Consider the following 24,309-nt stretch of genomic DNA (forward strand, 5'->3'; position numbering starts at 1 on the left):
TATTATCAGGCAACACAGAAGCCTATGGCAGATATAAGCTAGTCTGTAAACAAGTCACAAAGGAGGTTAGGCAGGCGAAGGCAGATTACGAGAAATCTTTGGCAAAAGATGCTAAGAAAAACAGTAAGGATTTCTTTACTTATATAAACTCTAAAAAGAAGGGGATGAAACTGATTGATCCACTTGATATCGATGGTTCGACTGTTGATGATCCTGCTCAGATAGCAAACAAACTGAATGAGTATTTTGCATCTACATTCACACATGAGGAGTTATTAAGGTTTGAAAATGCCAGAAGGTTATCAAATTGTAGCAGGGTGCTTAATGATTTTGTAATAACTGAGAACAAAGTGGAGGAGAAATTGTTGAAGTTAAACATAAGAAAAGCACCTGGGGTGAATGGGATCTATCCAGTTATATTAAAGGAGGCAGCAAAGCAACTAAGCAAACCATTAGCCATAATTATGAGAGCATCCTTGGACTCAGGGGGAGGTTCCCACAGACTGGAGATGTGCAAATGTATCCCCAGTTCAAAGGGGGGATCGAAGGGTGACACAAGTAATTACAGACCAGTTAGTTTAACTTCTGTTCCAGGTAAAGTAATGGAGTCACTGGTTAAAGATGCATTGCAGGATCATCTAGACAAGACTGCAGCAATAATTCAGACACAGCATGGGTTTGTTAAGGGAAAGTCTTGTCTGACAAATTTGATAGGATATTATGATGTGGTTACAAAGGAACTGGATGCAAAAAATAATTTTGATATCATATATTTGGATTTCAGGAAAGCGTTTGACACTGTTACGCATGGAAGACTACTGTACAAATTGGAGCAGAATGGTATTAAGGGTAAGTTGCTACAATGGATAAAAGGATGGTTGAGTGGGAGAAGACAGAGGGTGGTAATCAATGGGTGCTGCTCTTCATGGACTAATGTTATTAGTGGAGTCCCACAGGGTTCGGTATCACTGTGTGCAACCTCCCCCAGAGGATTTTGGATAAATTCATTAGAAGGGTAGAGTCCACGCATAGTGAGTTGCCCGCCCCTGTGATCACTGCATACATTCCTTACTATCCAGGCCTTACTGAACGCATCGCACATACAGTCCGTGGGTGCCAGATACGCTGTGTGCAGCTTCCGGGACGGAGTGATATCACAAGTTAAAGATCCCATATCAAAAGATGTTATCAGTGGGGTGGTATATGAAATTAAGTGCCCGGATTGTGGGGTTTGTTATGTTGGTGAGACAGGGCGACGACTCAAAGAACGTCTGGGTGGGCACAAGAATGCTATAAGAATGGCAAATTATGCGAAGTCTGCTGTGGCGGAGCATTTTTGGGAGAAGCAGCACCAGATCTCCCCTGAAGCTGCGGTCATCACTGACCGGGCTCATGGGTTCTGGGACCGTAAATGGCTTGAGAGCCTGCGCATTGGGGCGGCTAGCGGTAACACCATCAACAGGGATAGGGGTGTCCATATGCATCCCCTCCTTGAAGCTGCCGTTCTTGAATGAGATGATCAGTTTTTATTGATGCGCTCCCGAGCCATTTCTGGTTCTAGTACGCAGCTGGGAAATTCCAACCATATATACCTGCGGAACCATGTGACGAGTGCTGTGGGCCTGCTATTTAAGGATGTTGTTGTACAACAGAAGCACACTATTGAGAAAGGAGTGTGTCGTCTCCAAAAGCTACAGTTTTTAGCGCTTTTATCACTATTATATTTTAATATTATTTTAACTTCCATTTTAGTCATATTTTACCGTCATTTCATATTTATTGTAAATACATCTGTTTTTACCAGTTTTATCCATTGCATGTATTTTAGTTTGCAGTAAAAATTACAATTGCTGGTTGGTGTGAAGTATAATTTTTCAACATGAATTTTCCCAACCTCATAGATCTGTTTGGAGACATGTTCTCCGGTTGGCTGAAACAGTGCAAGACACATGTCGACAGCCACGTTCATCCACCACTTTTATTCCCCCACGATGAGATTGTTATTCTGGAAATGGCGTATTCCCGATACAATCTTGATATTGTTGAATGAGGATAGTGCAATTTCTGTACCACCTCCGCGATAGAGTGACCCATGCGTTGGGCACCCACTATCATCCCTCTTTCAAAGTCAGTTAACTCGTGATGTTTATCCATACTGACATCAAATTACTGTCTACATAAATGCAGTGTACCTCTATACATGCCAAGCGGTGGGTTCGTCCACTAGCAAGAGTGACAGTGTCACGTTGCCCAGGAACCAGGTATCCCATGAATTCTGTCCTTTCAGTGTAGTGTAGATCCCAAACTCTCACGACAGCCAGCTAATTTCAATTCTCACTGAAGAAAGTGTTACATTACCTTTCTTAATTTCAATTTATTTGTGAGAAATTGGGAAAAGTTTAAAACATACCTAATTACAGGCCACAACACACTGAGGTTTAGTGGCATATCAATTGAAAGGCAGTGCTCTAAAATATTTATACCGTCTGTTATGAGAGTTTAATATACAAAGAGTTGGTTCATCACTTAGACATGCCTGGAACTGTTGTAGCAATACGAATTAACGGTGTCATTTTACACGTTTTCCATTTGAGACAGATAAACCTGTAATTAGCCATAACACGCCAAATATGTGTAAATCATCATTATATTTACATTCTAATGTGGATTATTATTCTTCAGGAATAACTACAATCATTGTTTCTTGTTTATAGCTGATTAGCTTAGGAAGTTTTTACACCATCTTAACCCTACCTACTGTTCACTTTCATGTCAAAGGGTGTAGAAATCTTTAACTTTTTAGAAGTTCTTTTTTTTTTTTTTTATTCTATGGTCATATAACCAATAGTTGGACGAAAAATAAATATTGATATTTTTTGTTTGCACATTTAGCATTAGTAGAGGCATGTGATGCAAAAAAGCAAGCTTATACAGCATCATCCAAAACAAAAACACAACTCTTCCCATTTCACCCATCCATTCACTCCAAACGTTTGTTTACTTCTACCTTAAATTTATGCTAGCTGTCAACTTCTACAACGACAGATGGAAGTTTGTTCCAGCAATCAACTACCTGCTGGCTAAAGGCAAATTTCCACACATCTATCCTATAAACTGTCTTTCCTCAGTCTGAATTTATGTCCCCTCAGGTGATTAATCTGGGCTAGAGGAAGAATTCCATCAGCATTGAGCTTGCTCAAACCATTCAAAGCCTTATACACCTCAGTCAAATGACCTTGCAGGTGCCTAGTCTCCAGATGCTGCAATTTTCAGAACTTAAGCCTTTCTTCTTAAGAGCAACAATTTGTTCCGTTCACTAATCTTGTTGCCCTTCTCCATACTTGTTACAGCAGCTGATTATCACTGCTGATAATCAGATCAAGAGTACTGTTCCCTCTAGTTACCTTTTGACAGTGCTGGACCAAGGTATTTTTGTGCCATGGGCAGAAAGATTTTTCGGCACCCCTTTACTAAGGATATATATATATATATATATATTTTTTTTTTTTTTTTTTTTCATGATTTGTAAAAGTTTGGCACCCCTTAAAGAATTCCACCTTGGGCGAGGGCCCTGCTGGTCCATGCCTTAATCTGGCACTGCCTCTCGAACATGCTGCTGTAGAAAACAGTCATCCAATTAATTCACAAAAGCCTTGTTAGTGTGTGAATGACCAACCCACAAGTTCCAGTCAATATCTGGGAAGTTAAAATCCTCCATTATAAGACAATCTGATTTACTGGCCAACTGTTTCTCTGTACAGTTGTTCATTATACTCATCAGAGTCATTAGGCCTATAACACACTTCTACTCTCATTTTTGCTTTCCGAGTGCTTATGTCACATCAAACTGACCGAACTGTCCATCTATGTCAATTGGATGCACTTCCTTAGATTTTGTGTGTTTCTTAACTAATAGCATAACCCCCCTCCTCCCTTCCTATGCTGTCTATCCTTTCTGTGCACATTGTACCCCCCAAATTCCAATTCTGCATTCCTGATATCTGTGTGACGCCACATCTCTGATATCCCAACAATATCTGCCTTTGATATTTTGACTAGCATGTCAAATTCACCAAATTTATTTACTAAACTCCTAGCATTGGTGTACACACAAGTATACATGCAGCTGCTTTTATTCTTAGCTGCCCTAACACAGCCCATGTATTTACTTTTTCCACAATGACTCCCAGCAGTCTTTGAAATCCCCAGCACCTTGTTTTCCAAGCTGTTGCATAATCCAATAGAAGCAGTGCAAGAATCACTTTCGCCTCTGCCAGTGGCTACTGTTAATCTATTAGTCCTTGTATCCCCCAAAGAAAGCAGTTTTCCAACCCACCTAACACTGCCTCAATAGGATCAGCAAATATTCTTGCACACTTTCTATTTAAGTGTATCCCATCCCTGTAGAAGCAGTCTCTTGTTAACAATTTATTTTCTATTTTTTTAGAATTTAGATAGTAGTTTTTTTTTTGAATGATTATGCATACACAGTACTGAATCTTTTTCATTGTTTACAGTATTAGGACAGACTTGTATCGCTGTAATTTATTTTGGAAGGATGACAAAACTTTACTTATCGGTTGGGCTGATACAGTCAAGATATGTGTGGTGCAGGAGAGAGCGCAAGAAGTACCAGTAACCAAAAATGTAAGAAGTCACTTTTTAGAAATTGGTAAGTTCCTATAAACCAAAGATCACATCTCCATCAATGGGATTTATATTTACATATACAATTTATATTTTAATGATTCTATTGTTATTATTTTATATTGAGTGATTTGAAGTCATACAACACCTTCATATCAAAATTTTATTTTTTGGTGGTGTTAAGGAATAAACATGAGTGGTTATCCATAGTAAACTTATATTCTTCCTCATTAAGAGAAAGAATGTAGGATTACTACTGATAGTGATAACTTTGCTTATCTTTCTTTCTGTTTTTTTTTTTTTTTTTTTTTACATGAAAGAAATAAAGATGGCTTTAATTTTCTCAGTCAGTCAGTTTTACCTCTTCATGTTATCCTGCTATTTTACTACTTCCAAATAAATAGCTCCTCCGAAAATTATTTATATAAAAGAAGGTGAATACTTTCTTTTAAATAAATACAGCCACTACCCAACTTACATAAGAGTTGCGTTCTGCGGAACTCTACGTAAGTTGAATTTTACGTAAGTCGGAATTTCCCTAAAGGCATAGGCAGCACACAATTATGCGTACTGAATTTGATTGAAGAAAAAAAAGAAATGTTTGACAAACATGTAAATAGAATTATTTATTAAATTTTTTTATCTCATGCACAGGAAAAATTTCAAAAGTGTTCAAAATTACAAAAGTGTCCCTTACAAAAATTTTACTTTAACATTGTGGAAACCAGCATGATGCTTGAACCTATTAAATCACCCATTGCTTGCCACGAACTTGGCTTGGAGTTCACTGTACTCTGTGACATAACTATGCCAATGCATAGTTACGCCACTGAGTTTTCAGTTGTGGGCCCCAATGCACTGCATTGGGACCCATGACCAAAAGGGACTCGCTGCCCTCCTACCCAAAACAGAAAAAAATTTAATTGAGTAAAAATGTAAGGTTTTTTTTTTTTTTTTTTTTTTAGTTATGATAAAATTTTTTCACATGATTAAAATTTTATGATAAAATTTTTAGTTATGATAAAATTTACTATGTCTGCAAACAATAATTTTTTTTCACACAAAGCATGTTCATTGTTAGCTAGCTGCAGAGCACAAGTGAAACTGCAGTGAACAGAGGTGAAATGGTATTAGCGTAGCTGCTGCTTCTAGGGCAGTTTTTAAGGATTTGTAACTATGGGGCTAAAGTCAAATAGGGGCCTACTTATTAGGGTAGTGGCCCATTTATTGGGGGTAATTATTATTGAGTATAGTATTACTCAATATTTTCAGGGGGCCCATACTAAACTTTGCATAGGGCCCACTTTTTCTAGTTACGACACTGGCCGGACTTATCCTTAATATCTTCATAAATACTTGCTTTTGCTTGAATGGCCATTAGACGCAGAGGCACTTGTTTCTGAATCTGATTTTCCCTCCATATTATTAATAGCACCTGATAGAAGTAGCACCTGAACACTGTTTTTTGATCACTGTTGATCTTAAATGCATTGATCCATTAACATGTTCTTTTATACACGCACTGTCCTTTAAAATAGAATTCATTGTTGAAGCAGCGAGACCTAGTTCCCGTGCAATAGATGACAAACTTTGTCCTGCTTCTTACTTCTTAATCATTTTCATCTTCATTTCTAAATCAGTTTTGTTTCATTTCTGACACTGTCACCACTTGCATTTTCCACTGGTTGCTTTCCCTTTATCATTGTAATAAGTAAATAGGAATGAAGAGAAGAGATTTTGAAAAGTTATTTATGTTTTTTATATGACTGAAGATTTCAGCCAAGGGGAAACACATTTCACCATGATAACATAAAAACCCACACAATTCCAGTTATCAGTATTATTGCAAAGGCAATAAGATCAGGTTTACTACCCATTTATAATAGATTGCACTAACAGAAAAGTCCAATAAACCAGAATGTGCAAATTTCTTTTATTGTTTTATGGTCGTGACTTTCAGAAATGTGATTAAGAAAATTATCACAAAGGCTTTCAAAATTGATTCTTATAACTGAACAAATTTATTTATTTATTTATTTCGTATGATGTGATCAATACACGAAGGAACCAGTTTTTTTCTTGCTTCCTTCGTGTATCGTGGCCGGGATATCCAACCAACCGGTTGGTTCGGCACCATCGTGATATCCAGCCCGAGGCGGGAATCGAACCCGCGACCTTTGGGTTACCAGGCAGGCACTTTACCTACCCGGCTAGCCCAGTCGGCACTGAACAAATGATAACGATGAAAGTGTGGTGCATTTTCCAACCAGACTGCATAGTCCTTCCTCTCAGCCAATAGTAGCATTTGTAAATGTGTTGACCACACGTTTTGTTTTTCCATCCTTTAGTTAAAAATGATTTTTGTGTTGTGCTTATTTGACATAAATTCTATATAAAACTAATAGAATTTCCATTATAAAAATAAAATTTCAACTTCTGAGGTCTTGGAATGAAGAACCAAAAAAAAAAACCAGTATGTTATTTGGATCACATTATGATATTTTCACAATACCTCCATTTATTCGTACGGGTTGCAAAATACCATAATCTAAATTACTCCACACCATCAGGCATCTCTCATATTGTGCAACTGGGTTGTCATCTTTGCAACACCAGGGTATCTGCCCACCCACTGATGAGGGACCAATAACCTCCAAAACGGTGCCATATGGGTGATGGTATCCACTGAGAATAAGTAACAATAGTCTTCTCCTATGGTGAAGCATTACTTATTCGAGGTAGTGCAGTATCATGGCAACTCGTAGTGAAGGTATTCCCAATATGAGATAAACCTGATGATGCCAATTTATAACTAAAGTAGTTGGCTATGTACTGAAATGATGCAATTGCACTAACTTTCACATTATTACTATAGGTAAAAAATAAGGTAAATGATGTTTATACTTTGTTTCCTCATTAAAGCTGAGTTTAGTCATTTCTGCATGATGTCTTTATTGTTATGTTAGAATTTCAGACTGAAATAGGATCATTCAGATTTCCATTTTATTATGATACTTAAAATATTTAAAATTCTCATTTCTTTTTATGAATTCTAAGATTTCAGCAGTTAAAATAGAACCATTTGGGATTCTAAAACTTGTTTATTTAATAAGATAATTTATATATTATCTGTTTAATGCTATGTCATGACAGTGTAACCTTATTATGCCTTATGCCATTTTTTTTTTTTTTTTTTAACCTCAGTTTCACTCTTTACTACTGATTTTTTTATCTGTGGAATTGCTGCGATGGAAAATCATGTGGTATCGCTTTCATTGATGAAAGAACAAGGCGGAAAAAAACAAGTAAGCTGCATAAAAAATCATATGAAATATGCAAAAATAGAATTTTGAAATATGCTTTGCATTATACATTAGCATTAACTTTAAAACAGTGAAAATTGGCCTCCTCTTTGAAGTCAGATTTCCATATTTTAATTTTTTAAAATTTTAATTATATGTTAAATATAACTTTTAAGTAGAAGATAGAAAAGTTATGAACAGTTAACAGATAACACGAATAGCAAACTTCCATTCTAATGCTCCCACTTATACTGCTGTCCCACATTTAATGCTCCTTTCTTCTGGTCACATGCAGTTAATTCCCATTATAACACTCTGTTTTCAGTTCCTTTAAAAGCACTGTAATGGGAATTTACTGTATTTGGCTTCAGTTTAGTTATTAAAATTTATCAGACAAATAGATTTTGGGTGTCAAAAAATTTGTTTTTGCTAGGTTCCAAGGTATTTGTTCGGGCGGATTTCTGCTACAGTTGAAGGGGAGTTGTATAGAAAAGTATAGTGCAGCTGGTGGAGGGGAATGGAGAGAAAGGAGCGAGGTTCTTCTTTCTTAGTGTTGACTAGGTTTGATTTAATTTTAAAGTTTGATAAGTCTCTTCTTTTCCAGTGTCTTTCAACAGCAAGGATCTTTAGCTGCTAAAGGTTGAAGGTATGTTCTTCTAGTATATGGAAATGTTGTGTTATCTTTTTTCTTCTTAGTATACACAAAATAGAATTAAACCCCCAGATATAACTGTTAATGATCCTCTTCAGGTTGCTCACAAACTGAATAAATATTTTGCATCTACATTCACACATGAAGTTTTTAGGGGCAGGGATACTGAGGTATACAAAATTATAAATGGGAATTAAAAGATTGCTGACAGAATCTATCCAGTTATAATAAAAAAAAAAGCCAAAAAACAGCTAAATATACCTTACCATTATCAGATCATCCTTGAATTCAGTGCATCCCTATAAAGTGAAGATGTGCAAATGTCTCCCCCTTGATTTGATTCTTGCACTGCTTCTATTGGAATGAGCAGAAGCCTGGAAAACAAGATGCAGGATATTTCAGAGACTGCTGGGAGTCATTGCGGTACAAGAAAACACGTGGGTTGTGTTAGGGTAGCTAAGAAAAAGAACAGGTGCATGTATACTTGTGTGTACACCAATGCTAGGAGTTTGGTAAATAAATTTGATGATTTTGAGGTATTGCTCAAAGCATCAAAGGCGGATATTGATTATGGAGCAGCTGTTTACGACTCGGCGAAACCAAGTGCTTTGAGATGGTTAGACCCCATACACCACAGTGCACTCCGTATAGCACTCGGAGCTTTTCGAACTTCACCTATACAAAGCCTTTATGCAGAAGCCCATGAATCTTCATTAGAGCTTAGATGACAGAACTTGTTATTACACTATGCCGTCAAGATAAAAATCTATCAGTGATCATCCAAATAGAGATTTTCTGTTTTCATATAACTGGGAAAACATATACCAAGCCCATCCACGGATGAATCGACCTGCCAACGTCCGTCTGAAAGATTTACTACTAAGCTGAGAGCTTGATTATGACAACGTAGCTGTTGCAATGATATGTATATTCAAACCTGGGGGAAAAACACTGTATCAAGAAAAAACTACCAGCAGTTATATGCTGCATACAAAGAACAATATCCACATCACACTTTCATGTATACAGATGGATCTAAATCAGAGACTTGTGTAGGAGCTGCAATTCATTTTGAGGATTGTACCTTCATCCAACAACTCCCAAAAGAATACGGTATTTTTACTGCCGAATTACAAGCCATTTCAATGACTATAAACCAAATCAAACATAAACAGATAGCAAACAGCATTATTTTCACGGACTCACTTAGCTCTGTTATTGCCTTGCAGAATGCAAATACCAAAGGACACCCAATCCTACAACATATCCAATTTTCAGTATCAATGCTATTACAAAGAAATCACAATATCAGATTCTGCTGGATCCCAAGCCACACAGGAATAACTGGAAACGAAAGAGCAGACAAAGCAGCAAAAGAAGCTTCCACCTCTGATTATGCCTTTCACACAATGCCATATACAGATTACAGATTAATTCCTTGATCCACGAAAGAAAGCAGTATAAAACAATGGGAACAACACTGGCTAGATCAGACTAAAACAAACTTTGTCTAATTAAAGAAACACTTCGACCGTGGCCTACTAGCTTCCGATCGAATAGACAGGAAGAAGTGATCCTCACTCAATTGTGAATCGGGCATACACATATGACTCACTCTTACCTACTCAGAGGTGAAGACCCCCTCAATTCCAAAACTGTCAAGTTCCGCTGACTATACATCACTTCATGGTGAACTGTCTAAAATTTCATAGAGAATGTCAAAGAGCCTTTCAGTCAATAATGAATAAACAAAACAACCTAATTCTTAAAACAATTTTAGATGACTGGCCAAATATTACTGAAGTTTTCTCCTTCCTTAAGTTAACTGGATACTTTCAAAACATATAAAATTAATAGTATACCATTTATAGAGAAGCTACACAAATATATATAGCAGAACCTTTGTTTTGCCATAAACGACAAGGAAAGTGAAAAAATGCTGATATACGAAACTGTTCTACCTAGGCTAGGCGCATTATAGCCTAAGCTGCTCTTGCGCCAATAGCTTTCAAATAACAACAACAACAACAGCGGATATTGTTGGGATATCAAAGACGTCGTGTCACACAGATATAAGGAATGCAGAACTGGAATTTGGGGAGTACAACGTCTACAGACAGGATAGGAAGGGAGGAGGGGTTATGCTATTAGTTAAGAAACACAAAATCCAAGGAAGTGAAGCCAGTCGACATCGCTAGACAGCGCAGTGTCGAGTCAGTTTGGTGTGCATAAGCATTGGGAGATCAAAATTGAGAGTAGGAGTGTGCTATAGGCCTAATGACTCTGATGAGTATAATAAGAAACTGTACAGGGAAATAGAGTGGACCAGTAAATCAGAGAGTCTTATAATGGGGGATTTTAATTTCCCAGATATTGACTGGAATTTGTGGGTTGGTCACTCACACACAAAAAGCAAGACTTTTGTGGATTTATTAGATGATTGTTTTCTACATCAGCATGTTTGGGAGGCAACTAGAGGGAGTAATACTCTTGATTTGATTATCAGTAGTGATTCTTCATGCATTAAGAATCTGCAGATAGAGGAACCATTAGGTGGCAGTGATCACAGTGTGCTGAAGTGGGATTTACTCAAAGAGGTAACTACCATCAGGGATAAAGGGAAGGGTTATTTCTTTCGTAAAGGTGACTACGATGGTCTGGACAGTATTTAAATTCTATAGAGTGGGACCAACTGATGATGTTACCAACAGCAAATTCAAAATGGGAAGCATTCAAAGAACTTACCTTGGAAGTTACTAGGCTTTATATACCAACTAAGAAATATTGTTCAAGGTTTAGGCCTAAATGGATGTCAGATGAACTAATGAGACATATGGCAGAGAAGAAAAATGCATGGGATACATATAAATTAACACGTGATACAGAAGCCTATGATAGATATAAGTTGATCTGTAACCAAGTTAGAAAGGAGGTTAGGCAGGCGAAGGCAGATTACGAGAAATCTTTGGCAAGGGATGCAAAGAAAAACAGCAAAGAGTTCTTTACTTATGTAAACTCTAGAAGGAAGGGGATGAATCAGATTGGTCCACTTGATATCGATGGGTCAACCGTTGATGATCCTGCTCAGGTAGCTAACAAACTAAATGAATATTTTGCATCTACATTCACACATGAGGAGTTATTCAGTGAGGGGAATGCCAGAGGTGTATTCAACTCTGGCAGTAAGCTAGATAATCTTGTAATAACTGAGAGTAAAGTGGAGGAGAAATTATTGAAGATAAACACAAGAAAGGCACCTGGGGTGGATGGGATCTATCCAGTTATATTAAAGAAGGCAGCAAAAGAAGTAAGCAAACCCTTAGCCATAATTATGCGAGCTTCCTTGGACTCATGGGAGGTACCCATAGACTGGAGATGTGCAAATGTAACCACAATTCACAAAGGAGGATCCAAGGCTGACACAAGTAATTATAGACCTGTGAATTTAACTTCTGTTCCAGGAAAATTAATGGAGGCACTGATTAAAGAAGCACTGCAGGATCATCTAGACAAGACTTCAGTTATAGCTCGGACACAGCATGGTTTTGTTAAGGGGAAGTCTTGCCTGACCAATTTGATTGGTCAAGCAAGTAAGATCCAAGGATGGTTGCAGATAGATATGCAAAAAATTTTGCTTTTGCCCAGGGAGTAATTGTTTGTTGGTGAGTTTGATTGTCAAGTTTCCATCTGATGTTGTGAAAGTTATTTAAGGAAGGATTAGACAAATTATTTGAGGGGATAGATAATGCTTTTTTTTTTTTTTTGTTTTTGGTGATTCTGTATAAGCTTTCTTGCTTTCTTGCATTGCCACTATGAATATTATATCTATTGTTAATTATTCCCTCTTACAGGTTTAAGTCATCTGTGCTAATTCTCAGTTATGTTCAAGTGCTGTTTCTAATGTGCATCATTTTCCTTTCAAAGAAGACATTCATATTTATTCATAATGAATACATATTCATATTTTTAAAAGAATATATACTTTAGTTAGTTAGATCGTGTGTGTGTGCATGCACGTGCACCTTCCCCCTGGTGCCTCCATAGCCAGGTGGGCAGGAGCAGCAGTGGGTAGCACATGCTTCTTGATTAGACCAGGGTTCAAGCCCGTGACCACCAAATACGGAGGATGCGGAAAGGTCAGGGAATGACCACTGCATATCCCCGGAGCAATATGGCCTTAGTTGCTAATGCTCCTAAAAACCAAATACCCCCCCCCCCCATTAAAATGTTACTGTTAATCTTATCATTAATTAAAAATTAAGTAGCAACTCCCTTTTTTTTTTTTTTTAACCTCAGTAAATCCTATATAGTTTATTGTTATAACCGAAAAATAAATAAATAAATCTCTTCATATTCCAGCACTTATACTGGGTCAAAAGAGCTTAAAATTAATCATTTCAATGATGAATACAATTGTTAACTGTATTTAGCAGTCACATGATCCACTGAAACACATGCTATTGCTGCAGTTGCACATTTAACCACTGCTGTATCAAGCTTTATTGTTATTTGTTAGTGTTTTACTGCTATTGTATATGACTCTAAATGGATCCTCTCTTTGTGCATGACTTGTTCAATTCTAAAATAAAATGAAAAGTAAAATACTAATCCAAATGCAGAATAGTTAAATATCATTTGCTCACACATTATTGTAAAGTTGTATGAGGGTAACTAATAAACAAAAGTCAGGACAGGCAATAATTGCATGGCCAAAATAATATACACCTAGAAATGGTAAATGACCAAAAGCCACATTAGTAGTAATACTAGGCGCCTCCGTAGCCAGGTGGGAAGGAGCAGCAGTGCGTAGCACACGCTTCTTGATTAGACCGGGGTTCGAGCCCATCACCACAAAATACGGAGGATGCGGAAAGGTCAGGAATGACCACTGCATATTCACGGAGCAATATGGCCTTAGTTGCTAATGCTCCTAAAAACCAAATAACAAACAAAGAAATAGTAGTAATACTTTATGCCTATATGTGCATACAATTAAAATTGACAAAAAAGTAAAGTAAAGCTTAAATATTAATTTATTGCAAAAATGCTATAAATATTAAATTTAGTAAATTCATTCACATTCATCTATAAATATAGATATCATCATCTTCAGCCATTGTCAATCCACTGCAGGATGAATTCTTCCTCAACACATTTCCAGCAACTGCAACCTTGTGCTTTCTCTTGCCATTTTACACCAGCAAGTTTCACTGCTCCACTTCATCTTTGGTCTTTTTCTTGGGTGTTTAGAGTCAAGTGGTATCCATTCCAAAATTCATTTGGTCCATTTATTGTCAGTTATTTTTGATATGTGACATGCCCATTCCCATTTTAAACATTTTGTTCTTTCAATGATGTCATAGATTTTGGTTTGTTGGCAAATCTATGCATATGTCTTTCGGTCTCTTTTGATTACATTCAAAATTCAGTGCTCCATACTTCTTTGTGTGACCCTCAGTTTTTGTAAAGCTTTGGAATTCAATGTCCATGTTTTACTTGGTTAAGTAGAAGGCATTTTGAAAATAGTTTGGCTAGAGCTTTATATACTGGCTGGCTTTCAACGTTTTAACAGTTACTTTATTGGGTCCTGCTGTTTTGCCATTTTCCATAGATTTTATAGCATCTACTTCTTCCACCAAAATTTCTGGTACAGCTTCTGCATGTAGTGTTTGATCCAGTTGTCCTTTAACCTTATAAAGATTTCAATAAAATTCTTCCACTCATTTTAGTATTTGTTGTTGTGCCATCCTCAAGCTTCAAAGCCAGACATTTGACTCTTGTTAGTAACCATTTTTCATTTTGCTTTGTTTAGTCCTTGATTTTCTTCTAGTGTTCTTCTGATAAGCTCACCATTTCAATTCTGCATTTCTTCTTTTATACAATTTCTTATGGTCTTGCACATTTCTACCTTGTTTCTTATGTTACCACTTTGCTTCATTTCTCATCCTTTTTCATCATGGCCATTGTTTCTTTTGATATTCTAGTAGATTTTTCTTGTTTTGCATTAGGTGTGTCTACAATAGTCTCAAGGACTTTGTCATTATTGGTTGAAATATCTGTGTCAGGAAGGTCTTACAGTCAATTTCACTAGTATTTCCAAGAGAATCTTTCATATCCATTTTCAATGGGCTTGTTTCTTGAAGAATGAACAAAGCAAATTCAATTAGTAGAATCCCTCTGTCATCTCTTTTTCCAGTTCCATATGGGCTGACTGATCTTTCCCCCATCTTGGATCTTACTAGTTCTCGCATTAAAATCTTCCATTACAATTTTATAGTGGTAGTCCTCGTGCTTGTAAAGGCACAATACATCTTCACAGTGCTTTTTTTTTGTAAAAAAAAAAAAAAAAAAGGTGCCAGTACTCATTCTTTGCTATCAGGAAAAATTGAAAATTAAAAGGGCATGAAAAGTACAGTACTCTAAAAAATTATTTCCTTGTATTGTTACTTAGTAGTAGTTTTTATAGAATTTCCAAATTTTTATTGACTCATCCAATACACTATGCTGACTTCTTACTGTTTGTATCTGTTGCTGAATAACATTTCTGAAGCAGTCATGAATCGACATATTTGCTGGATCGAAGCTTGTCTTCGATCTACTATTTCTTAAAATTATAGGCCCACCTATAATTTTAAGAAATAGTAGTGAAGAAATACTCCAGATTTCTAAGAGGTACAAGCTAAAGATTATAATGATTTATGCACCAACATTGAGCCATGATGATGAAGAGGTTGAAGAAATGTACACTGAAATTGAGAGTCTTCTAGATGAGCAGAAAACCCACTACACTATTATTATGGGGGACTTCAATGCTAAGGTTGGAAAAAGGCAAAACAGCGCAGAAAGAGGAACTATAGGAAATTTTGGAATTTGTGAAAGAAATAAAAGAGGTGAAAGACTTGTGGAATTTGCAGAATTTCAAGGAATGTCAGTAATGAACACTTTTTTCAAGAATAGGGTGAACAGAAAGTGGACATGGAAGAGTCAAATGGATTAACAACTAATGAAATCAACTTCATCCTCACTAACAGAAGATATATTGTGACTGATGTTACCGTCCTGAATAAGGTAAATGTTGGAAGTGATCACAGAATGGTAAGATGTACACTTGATATAGATGTAAGAAAGGAAAGGAAAAAACTGACTCGAGTAAATAATACAAAGGTCTTTGAGATAACAGAAGAGGAGAAAAAGCAGTATGTACTGGAACTTAAGAACAAGTTTGAGCTTCTGCAGACTGCTCAGGACCAAGATATCGACGCGGAATATTACAACTTTCTGAAAGTGATAAAGCCCAAAAAACCTATAGGGAAAAAGAAATCCAAAGAAGAAAAAATTAGTCAAGAAACACTTGTCATGATGAACCAAAGACGACAAATGAAGAGCAAGAAAAACACTGACAGTGAGAAAATTGAGTATATTGAGTTATGCAAAGCCATTAGAAAGAGACTCAGAGAGGACATAAGAAGATTTAACACAAGAAAAGTAGAACAAGCATTAAGGGAAAACAAAGGATTTAAATCAGCAGCCATGAGCAGTAATACAGAAAGACAAATGATACTGAAACTGAAGAATAGCGATGGTGTACTTATAAACAGCAGAGAAGGCATAATTCAAATAGCAGAAGACTACTATAGAGAATTATACAAGGAGCGAGGGAATGATACCAGCAGTGGGGAAGATGGATTGCAAAGTAGCAACACATACGACATACCTGATATTCTTCCTGATGAAGTAGAACATGCATTGAAGAAAATGAAGAATCGGAAAGCTCCGGGGGAAGAGGAAGTTACTGTAGAGTTGTTAAAATTGGGAGGAAGAGACATAACACAAAAACTGGCAAGGCTCTTCACAACGTGCATTAGAAAAGGTGCGATGCCTAAGCAGTGGAATAATGCAATCATAGTTTTGCTGCATAAGAAAGGAGATAAATCAGAAATTGGAAATTATAGACCAATTAGCTTGTTATCCCATATCTACAAGTTGTTCACAAGGGTCATTACTAACAGATTAGAAAGAATACTTGATGAGAATCAACCGAAAGAGCAAGCTGGCTTTAGGACAGGATTCTCAACTATGGATCACCTTAACGTAATATCACTGCTAATGGAGAAAGCAAATGAATATAAAACACCATTATGCCTGGCATTTGTGGATTATGAAAAGGCATTTGACTCCATACAGCATAAGGCAATGTTTCGGGCACTGGAAAGACAAGGCATAGATACTCCATATATTATGATTTTGAAGAAAATATATGAGAGTGCTACATCCTTTATTAGACTAGACAAAGACAGTAGCAAATTTAAAATCGAGAAAGGAGTTCGACAAGGAGACACAATATCTCCGAAGCTGTTTACTGCTGCCCTTGAGGAAGCTTTCAGAAGATTAGACTGGTCGCAGAAAGGAGTCAATGTGAACAGAGAGTACCTAAACCATTTACGATTTGCAGATGACATTGTGGTCATAAGCCACGATCCCAAAGAATTAGTGGAAAATCTTAATCAGTTATGCACAGTTAGTAAGGATTTTGGACTAAAGATGAATATGGCTAAAACAAAAGTAATGATGAACAAGTATGCCACGGAAAGGGAAATAATGATTGAAGGAGCAGTAATTGAAAAGGTGGAGTCATATACCTATCTGGGACAAGTTATTAGCTGTAATAATGATAAATGGCTGGAAGTCAAGAGAAGAATAAATTTTGGATGGATAGCATTCAGGAAATATAGTCACATACTGAAGAGCAATATCCCAGTTTGTCTGAAACGTAAAATAATGAATCAATGTATACTCCCCACCATGACTTATGGAAGTGAAACTTGGGCACTCACCAAAAGAATGGAAGAGAAGCTAAGAACTACACAGCGAAGAATGGAACGAATTATATTGGGAATCAGACTGTTAGATAAGAAGAGATACACGTGGATTAGGCAGCAAACTCAAGTAAAGGACATTCTTATCAAAACTAAAGAACCAAAATGGTCTTGGGCAGGACACATAGCTCGAAGACATGATGACAGATGGACTAAGAAAATAACAGAATTGTACCCAAGAGGAGCTAGAAGAAAACCTGGAAGACAAAGGCGGAGATGGATAGATGAAATTCATGAGTTTTTGAGTAGTATATGCATGGCCAGTGCTCAAAACAGAAGGAACTGGAAAGTTGCTGGAGAGGCCTTCATCCTGCAGTGGATTGAAAATGGCTGATGATGATGATGATGAGTGAAGAAATTGTTTTTGTCATCAACGAAGTTCTGGTTGGGCTGACGATCAGATTCATTTGTGAAAATCCTCATTCACATTCACTTGATGAAATTGGTATCGTACTCAGAGTGTTTATCAAATGCTCTTCAATTTTTCCAAAACCTCTTTTCAATTAGGTATTCTCGAAAGCCACGAATTGTATCTCTTTCATTTAACTGAAGCCTAATTTACAGTTTTCTAACTTCATTTTCACCAAATGCCAACATTTCATGTTTAAAAGGTTTAATATCTTCGTTGTCCTCATTTTTTTTTCTCACGTCATCGATATTGTCACTAGTTCTTAAATTAAAATTTTTTTTTTTCTTTTATTTTCCTTTCTTTTTTTTTTTTTTTTTTTTTTTTTTGAAACTGTCCAAAATGTCGATGTCATTCGGATATTCGGCTACTGTGACCATCCATGTAAACAGACATAGGGAAAATTTACAGAAAAATAACGCACTTCCGCAAAACAACAGATGATTATTTGTCGGCATAAAAGAAAATCACACTCTCCTAATTCTCGAACGGGGCACTTAACAGTTGATTCATAGCAGTGTCTAACCTATTGCCTGCTCAGAAAGTGAATTAAAACATTTAAAATTTTGCTAATTATCAAAAAAAAATTCTCATTAAATGTTTAGTAAATGTAATCGTGTATTGTACTTAATAAAATTTTCGAATATTTTCAATTTCAGGTGTATCATTATTTTTTTTTTTTTTATTCACTTTATATTCATCTTAAGCAGTGATCCTTTCAGGTTGTAAATTTTCTAAAGTGAGCATTTGCAGGCAAAAGTAAGGTATTTTTTTGAAAAACAAAAGTCATATTTTTATAATTTTAATAAAATCTAAAAAAATAAATTAGTGACATAGATTTGTTACACATAAAAGTATTGGGAATTTGCATTTTTTATATATAGCCTGAAAATAAAAAACGGTAACATGAAAACAGAAACTTCCTTTTACATGTAACAAGATATAGAAAATGTAACACACTAATTTTTCTCGAATCACTAAGTGCGTCCCCCAAAAGAATTCTAATTTTGAATATGTCCCCTGCATGGGAAAAGGTTGGACACCACTGCAGTAGAAGGTGAACCAGAGCCCATTGGGAATACCCCTTGATCTGCTTTCTGTTGACCAGTGCAGCACACGCTTCTTGATTAGACCGGGGTTCGAGCCCGTGATCCACCAAATACGGAGGATACGGAAAGGTTAGGGAATGACCACCCCATATCCCTGCAGCAATATAGCCTTAGTTGCTAATGCTTAGTTGCTAATGTGGCATTCAGACGTGAATCTATGGATATCAATGGCCCCAACGTGTGCCAAGAAAACATTCCCCACACCATAACACTGCCCCCCACCACCTTGCACAGTAGTCGTCAGACATGTCGGGTCTATGGATTCAGGTTGTTTTTGCCAAATTCTGAGCCTTCCATCAACACAATGCACCAGGAACTTCGACTCGTCAGACCAAGCAACTGTTTTCCAATCCTCAATAGTCCAGTGGTGGTGTTGCTGTGCACACAGGAGGCGTGCTCTCTTGTTCTTCATTGATAACAAAGGTGTGGCCATTGGCTGTTGTAGCCCATTCGCGACAAAGTGCGACTAGTGGTCCGTTGTGTTATTTTGTTATGCGTCGCACCAAGGTTGTATTCTGACGTGATGTGCGACATTGTGGCCTGTCTGTTTGCTTGCACAATTCTAGCCATCCTCCTCTGACCTCTCTCATCCACAAACGATTTTGATTTTCTTCCACAAGAGTGCCGTTGAGAAGATGTTTTCTGTTTGTTGCACCATTCTCGATACACCCTTGGAACTGTGGTGTGTGTAAAGTTCAGAACTGCATTTCAGAGATGCTTTGTCCAGCATGTATTGCACCTACTACCATGCCGTGTTTGAAGTCCATTAGGTCACTCCTTTTTTCCCATTCTTGATATGGTTTGTTGTGCCTCCGTAGCCAGGTGGGCAGGAGCAGCAGTGCGTAGCACACACTTCTCGATTAGGCCGGGGTTCGAGCCCTTGACCACCAAATACGGAGGATGAGGAAAGGTTAGGGAATGACTACCACATATTCACGGAGCAATATGGCCTTAGTTGCTAATGCTCCAGAAAACCAAATAACAACAACAGCTATGGTTTGTACGCTTAACTTATACTAGAAAAGTTGTTCTACTGCATTTATATCCACAACTGTGGTCATGTGACTTGCAACGTTGTGGGACAAACCATTTGTACGCACAGCAGGCGTGTACCTAATGAAGTGGCAGAGTGTAGATGACATCACAGTAATGAACTGCCCAATCTCTCTCATGGAATATGGACACTTACATCCCAATGAACTCACTTTAGAAAAAACAAACAGCAATGGTACTGCAGCCAAATTTCTGGATATCTATATTACAGTAGGTTGATTTTAATGTTGTCAACCTCATGCAGTGGCAATTCAACATATCTAAAGGAATGCATGCCAATGTTATCCTATCATAATACATTAGGAGAGCAACTATCTGTAGCAATAAGGACATAACTATCAATAACATCAGAATGTTATATAAAAAACTGATTAATAACCATTTTCCTCTAGCATATCTCTACTACCACTTTAGTAAAGCCCTCAATATTATCAAATATAAAAATCTAATTACCCACCTTATAAATATAAACAGCTATAATTGAAGTTATTTCCTCCTTAACTACCAGGTCTGTACATAATGTATATATGATACACTTGGCCCCTGTGGTGTCTTACAACTCAGCAAACTTGTACTTAGCAAAATTTGTACAGTAGTCTTTCATGCATAACAGTATCAAAAGATTTCCTGAAATCCAAGTATATGATATCAAAATTATTTTTGCATCCAGTTTCTTTGTAACCACATCATAGTATCCAATCAGATTTGTCAGACAAGACTTTCCCTTAACAAACCTATGCTGTGTCTGAATTATTACTGCAGTATTACCTATATGATCTGCAATGCTTTTTTAACCAGTGACTTCATTATTTTCCCCAGAACAGAACTTAAACTAACAGGTCTGTAATTACTCGTGTCACCCTTTGTGAATTGAGGATATGTTTGCACATCTCCAGTCTGTGGAGAATTCCCCCCGAGTCAAAGGATGCTCTCATAATTATGGCTACGGGTGTGTTTACTTTCTTTGCCACCTTCTTTAATATAACTGCATAGATCTCATCCACCGCAGGTGCCTTTCGTTTGTTTAACTTCAACAATTTCTGCTCCACTTTGCTCTCAGTTATTACAAAATCATTAAGCTCCCTGTTAGAGTTTAATAAGCTTCAGTCCTTCACTTCCCTACAGAATTCCTCACATGTGAATGTAGATGCAAAATACTTATTCAGTTTGTCAGCTATCTTAGCAGGATCATGAACTATCAAACATCAAAATCAAGTGAACCAACCTGATTCATCCCCTTCCTTCTACAGCTTATATAAGTAAAGAAGTCCTTGCTGTTTTTCCTAGCATCCATTGCCAAAGATTTCTCGCAATGTGCCTTCACTTGCCGAACCTCCTTTGTGACTTTATTACAGACAAGCTTATATCTACCATAGGCTTCTGTGTCCCCTGATAATTTTTATGCATGCCATGCACTTTTCTTCTCTTCCACAAGTCTCATAGTTCACCTGAAATCCATTTAGTCCTAAACCATACACAGTATTTCTTAATCGGTATGAAAAGCCTAGTAGCTTCCAAGGTCCTTGAATGCTTTCCATATAGAATTTGCTGTTGATATCATTATTTGATTTCACTGTATAAAATTTATGAACTGTCTGTGACCACTGTAGTTCACCTTTCTGAAAGCAAAAACCTTCCCTTTATCCCTGGTGGCAGTTATATCTTTAAGTAAATCCCACATCAGTACACTGTAATCACTGCCATCTAGGGTTTCCTTTATCTGCAAATTCTTAATGCACGAATAATCATTGCTGATAACCAGATCAAGAGTATTACTCTCTCTGGTTACCTCTCGAACATGGTGCTGCAGAAAACAATCATCCAAGAAATCTACAAGTCTGGCTAGTGTGCTACTGGAACCTCGCAAGTTTCAGTCAGTATCTGGGAAGTTAAAATTCCTCATTATAAGACAATCAGATTTACTGACCCACTCTATTTCTCTGTACAATTGTTTGTTGTACTCATTAGAGTCATTAGGCCCATAACACACTCCTACTCTCATTTTTGCTTTCCTAGTGGTTATCTCACATCAAACTGACTTAGCATTGCACTGTACAAATATGTCAACTGGATGCACTTCCTTAGATTTTATGTGTTTCTTAACTAACAGCATAGCCCCTCCTCCCTTCCTATCCTGTCTATTCTTTCTGTATTCATTGTACTCCCCAAATTTCAATTCTGCATTCCTTATATCTGTGTCACACCACATATCCAAACAATATCTGCCTTTGATGTTTTGACCAGCACCTCAAATTCATCAAATTTAATTTCTGACCCCCTTGCGTTGTTATACATGCAAATATACATTCACCTGTGTTTACTCTTAAATACATGGGCTGTGTTAGAGTAATTATTTGTTCCATGAAGTCTCCCACAAGTCCCTCTAACCCCCAGCACCAAGCTCTCCTAGTCACTGCTCAATTTAATGGAAGCAGTGCAAGAATCGCTTTCACTTCTGCCTGTGGCTACTGTTGATCTTTTAGTCTGTGGACCCTCCTCAAGCTAGCAGTTTTCTGATTCACTTAACACTGCCTCAATAGCACTAACAAACACTCTTGCACACCTTCTATTTAAGTGTGTCCCATCCCTGTAGAAGCAGTCTCTACTGTTAACAAGCACAGACCATGCTGAGAAGAATTCAACCCCATGAGCCCTGCACAATCTCTCCAGGCCTGAATCGATTGACAAGGCGGTCATCATATACTCCCTCCTATCGTGTCTAGGCAGAATCGTAGACATTTTCGAATTTAACCCTAACCTGCAACTTTTTTTCTATATTGACCTGTACTTGTTAAGTAAATCTGCTGATCTCCTACTTTTTGCCCTTAAAAGATGATATCTGACCTACAACATCATCAACTTTTGTCCCTTGCAGACATACCCTGGTCCTATTCTACCTATCCTTTTTGCACAATGTATTACCCGTCTCCCTGACAATTGAATCACTGATAATAACTAGCTCCTCTGGGACCAGTGCATTCTTCCTTGAAGCTTCTGTGTTGCCTGATACACAAGAGTGAGCTCTGCGTTGAGTTGGGCAGCTGAAAGCTTGATGGGTCCCCCGCTTTAATACCTTCAAAGGCATCTAACCGACTCTTCAAACTCTCATCGGCACCCATCAGAATACTGAGTTGGCACATAATTTCTTGACCCTCTCTGACCTAGCACACACAATGACTTCCTCCTTGGCTAGATCATGTCCTATTCCAGAAAGTTCTGCAAACATTTCACAAGTTGCACATTTTTTTAGGCTGTGATGCATTGGAGAATTGCCTCCACCCCTCAGTTCTCCCCGAGCCACAGCACTCTTGTTACTTTTTGTCCATTGCTTTGCTGCTCTACTCTGGGGCATAATATCTGATTGAATTCAATTGATTAACAATGAAAATTAATAAGATTAATAAATTTAATTTATTAATTATCAATACTACAGTATCTAGTAGATACCTAAATGTGGTGATACATATTATGCTATCTAGTTTTGTGTTAGAGCTGCCCATTTACCATAATTAAAAATTTGAATTCCTACCACTTGCTTTATACTATAACAATAATGGCAAGATTCAAACAAAACAATGGTTTTACGTATATTAAGTAGTAACCTACAAAATCTCAATCTAAATTAAAAGTAAAATAATGAGCGTGACTAGGATTATAAAGTACGATGTAGTATGACAATTAAGTAAATAAAATGGCAAAAGTCTTCAAAAACTTATGATTTCTTGCTGCTTGAAATTTACTGCTTGCACTTGTAATGACAGTCAATGTCCTCTATAGGTTGAGGCTATAGCCTTTCCAAATTCTTTCAGCTTAAATTAATGATTAAATGAGTAAATAGTGCACTGCCTGAAGAGATATAGATTCAACAATTAACAAAAAATCTACTCTAAAAAAATTAGTTGCTATACAAGATTTTTGTTGGGACTACTAAAAATGTGCACAAATTTAGGTAAAATCAGTGGTCATAAAATTAAGGATGTCACTGTATTTAAAAAATATATAAATAAATAAAAAAAATATATATGTATATATACTGGCTGCTAGACTATCCATCCCCATCTCTGTAGAAAACCTATGGTCTGCCCATATGAGAGCATCATAAAATAGCATAAAGGAAAGTGCATCAATTTTATTGTTTTGTTTACGTTAAAGGATATCCATATGTAATGTGACTAATAATATGCTATATTTGTGATGATTAGTTCTCCCCCCCCAGATGTTGGTGTCTGTACTTCATATATTGGCAAATTGAAATTATACTTGG

The 24,309-nt window shown here is 37.0% G+C and overlaps 1 protein-coding gene across 1 annotated transcript in view; it reads left to right on the plus strand.

The window, feature by feature from the left end:
• Nucleotides 1-24,309, plus strand: part of lt (vacuolar protein sorting-associated protein light) — a 286,135-nt gene that overhangs the window by 69,226 nt on the left and 192,600 nt on the right. Inside the window, exons 9-10 of the mRNA XM_090383057.1 lie at nucleotides 4,518-4,672; nucleotides 7,852-7,952. Of these exons, the coding sequence (XP_090239183.1) occupies nucleotides 4,518-4,672; nucleotides 7,852-7,952 (256 nt within the window). The remainder of the gene's footprint in view (nucleotides 1-4,517; nucleotides 4,673-7,851; nucleotides 7,953-24,309) is intronic.

The sequence above is a fragment of the Mastigoproctus giganteus genome, chromosome 10 (genome assembly GCF_048544385.1).
Source record: "Mastigoproctus giganteus isolate SK-2022 chromosome 10, ASM4854438v1, whole genome shotgun sequence".
Lineage (NCBI taxonomy): Eukaryota > Metazoa > Arthropoda > Arachnida > Uropygi > Thelyphonidae > Mastigoproctus > Mastigoproctus giganteus.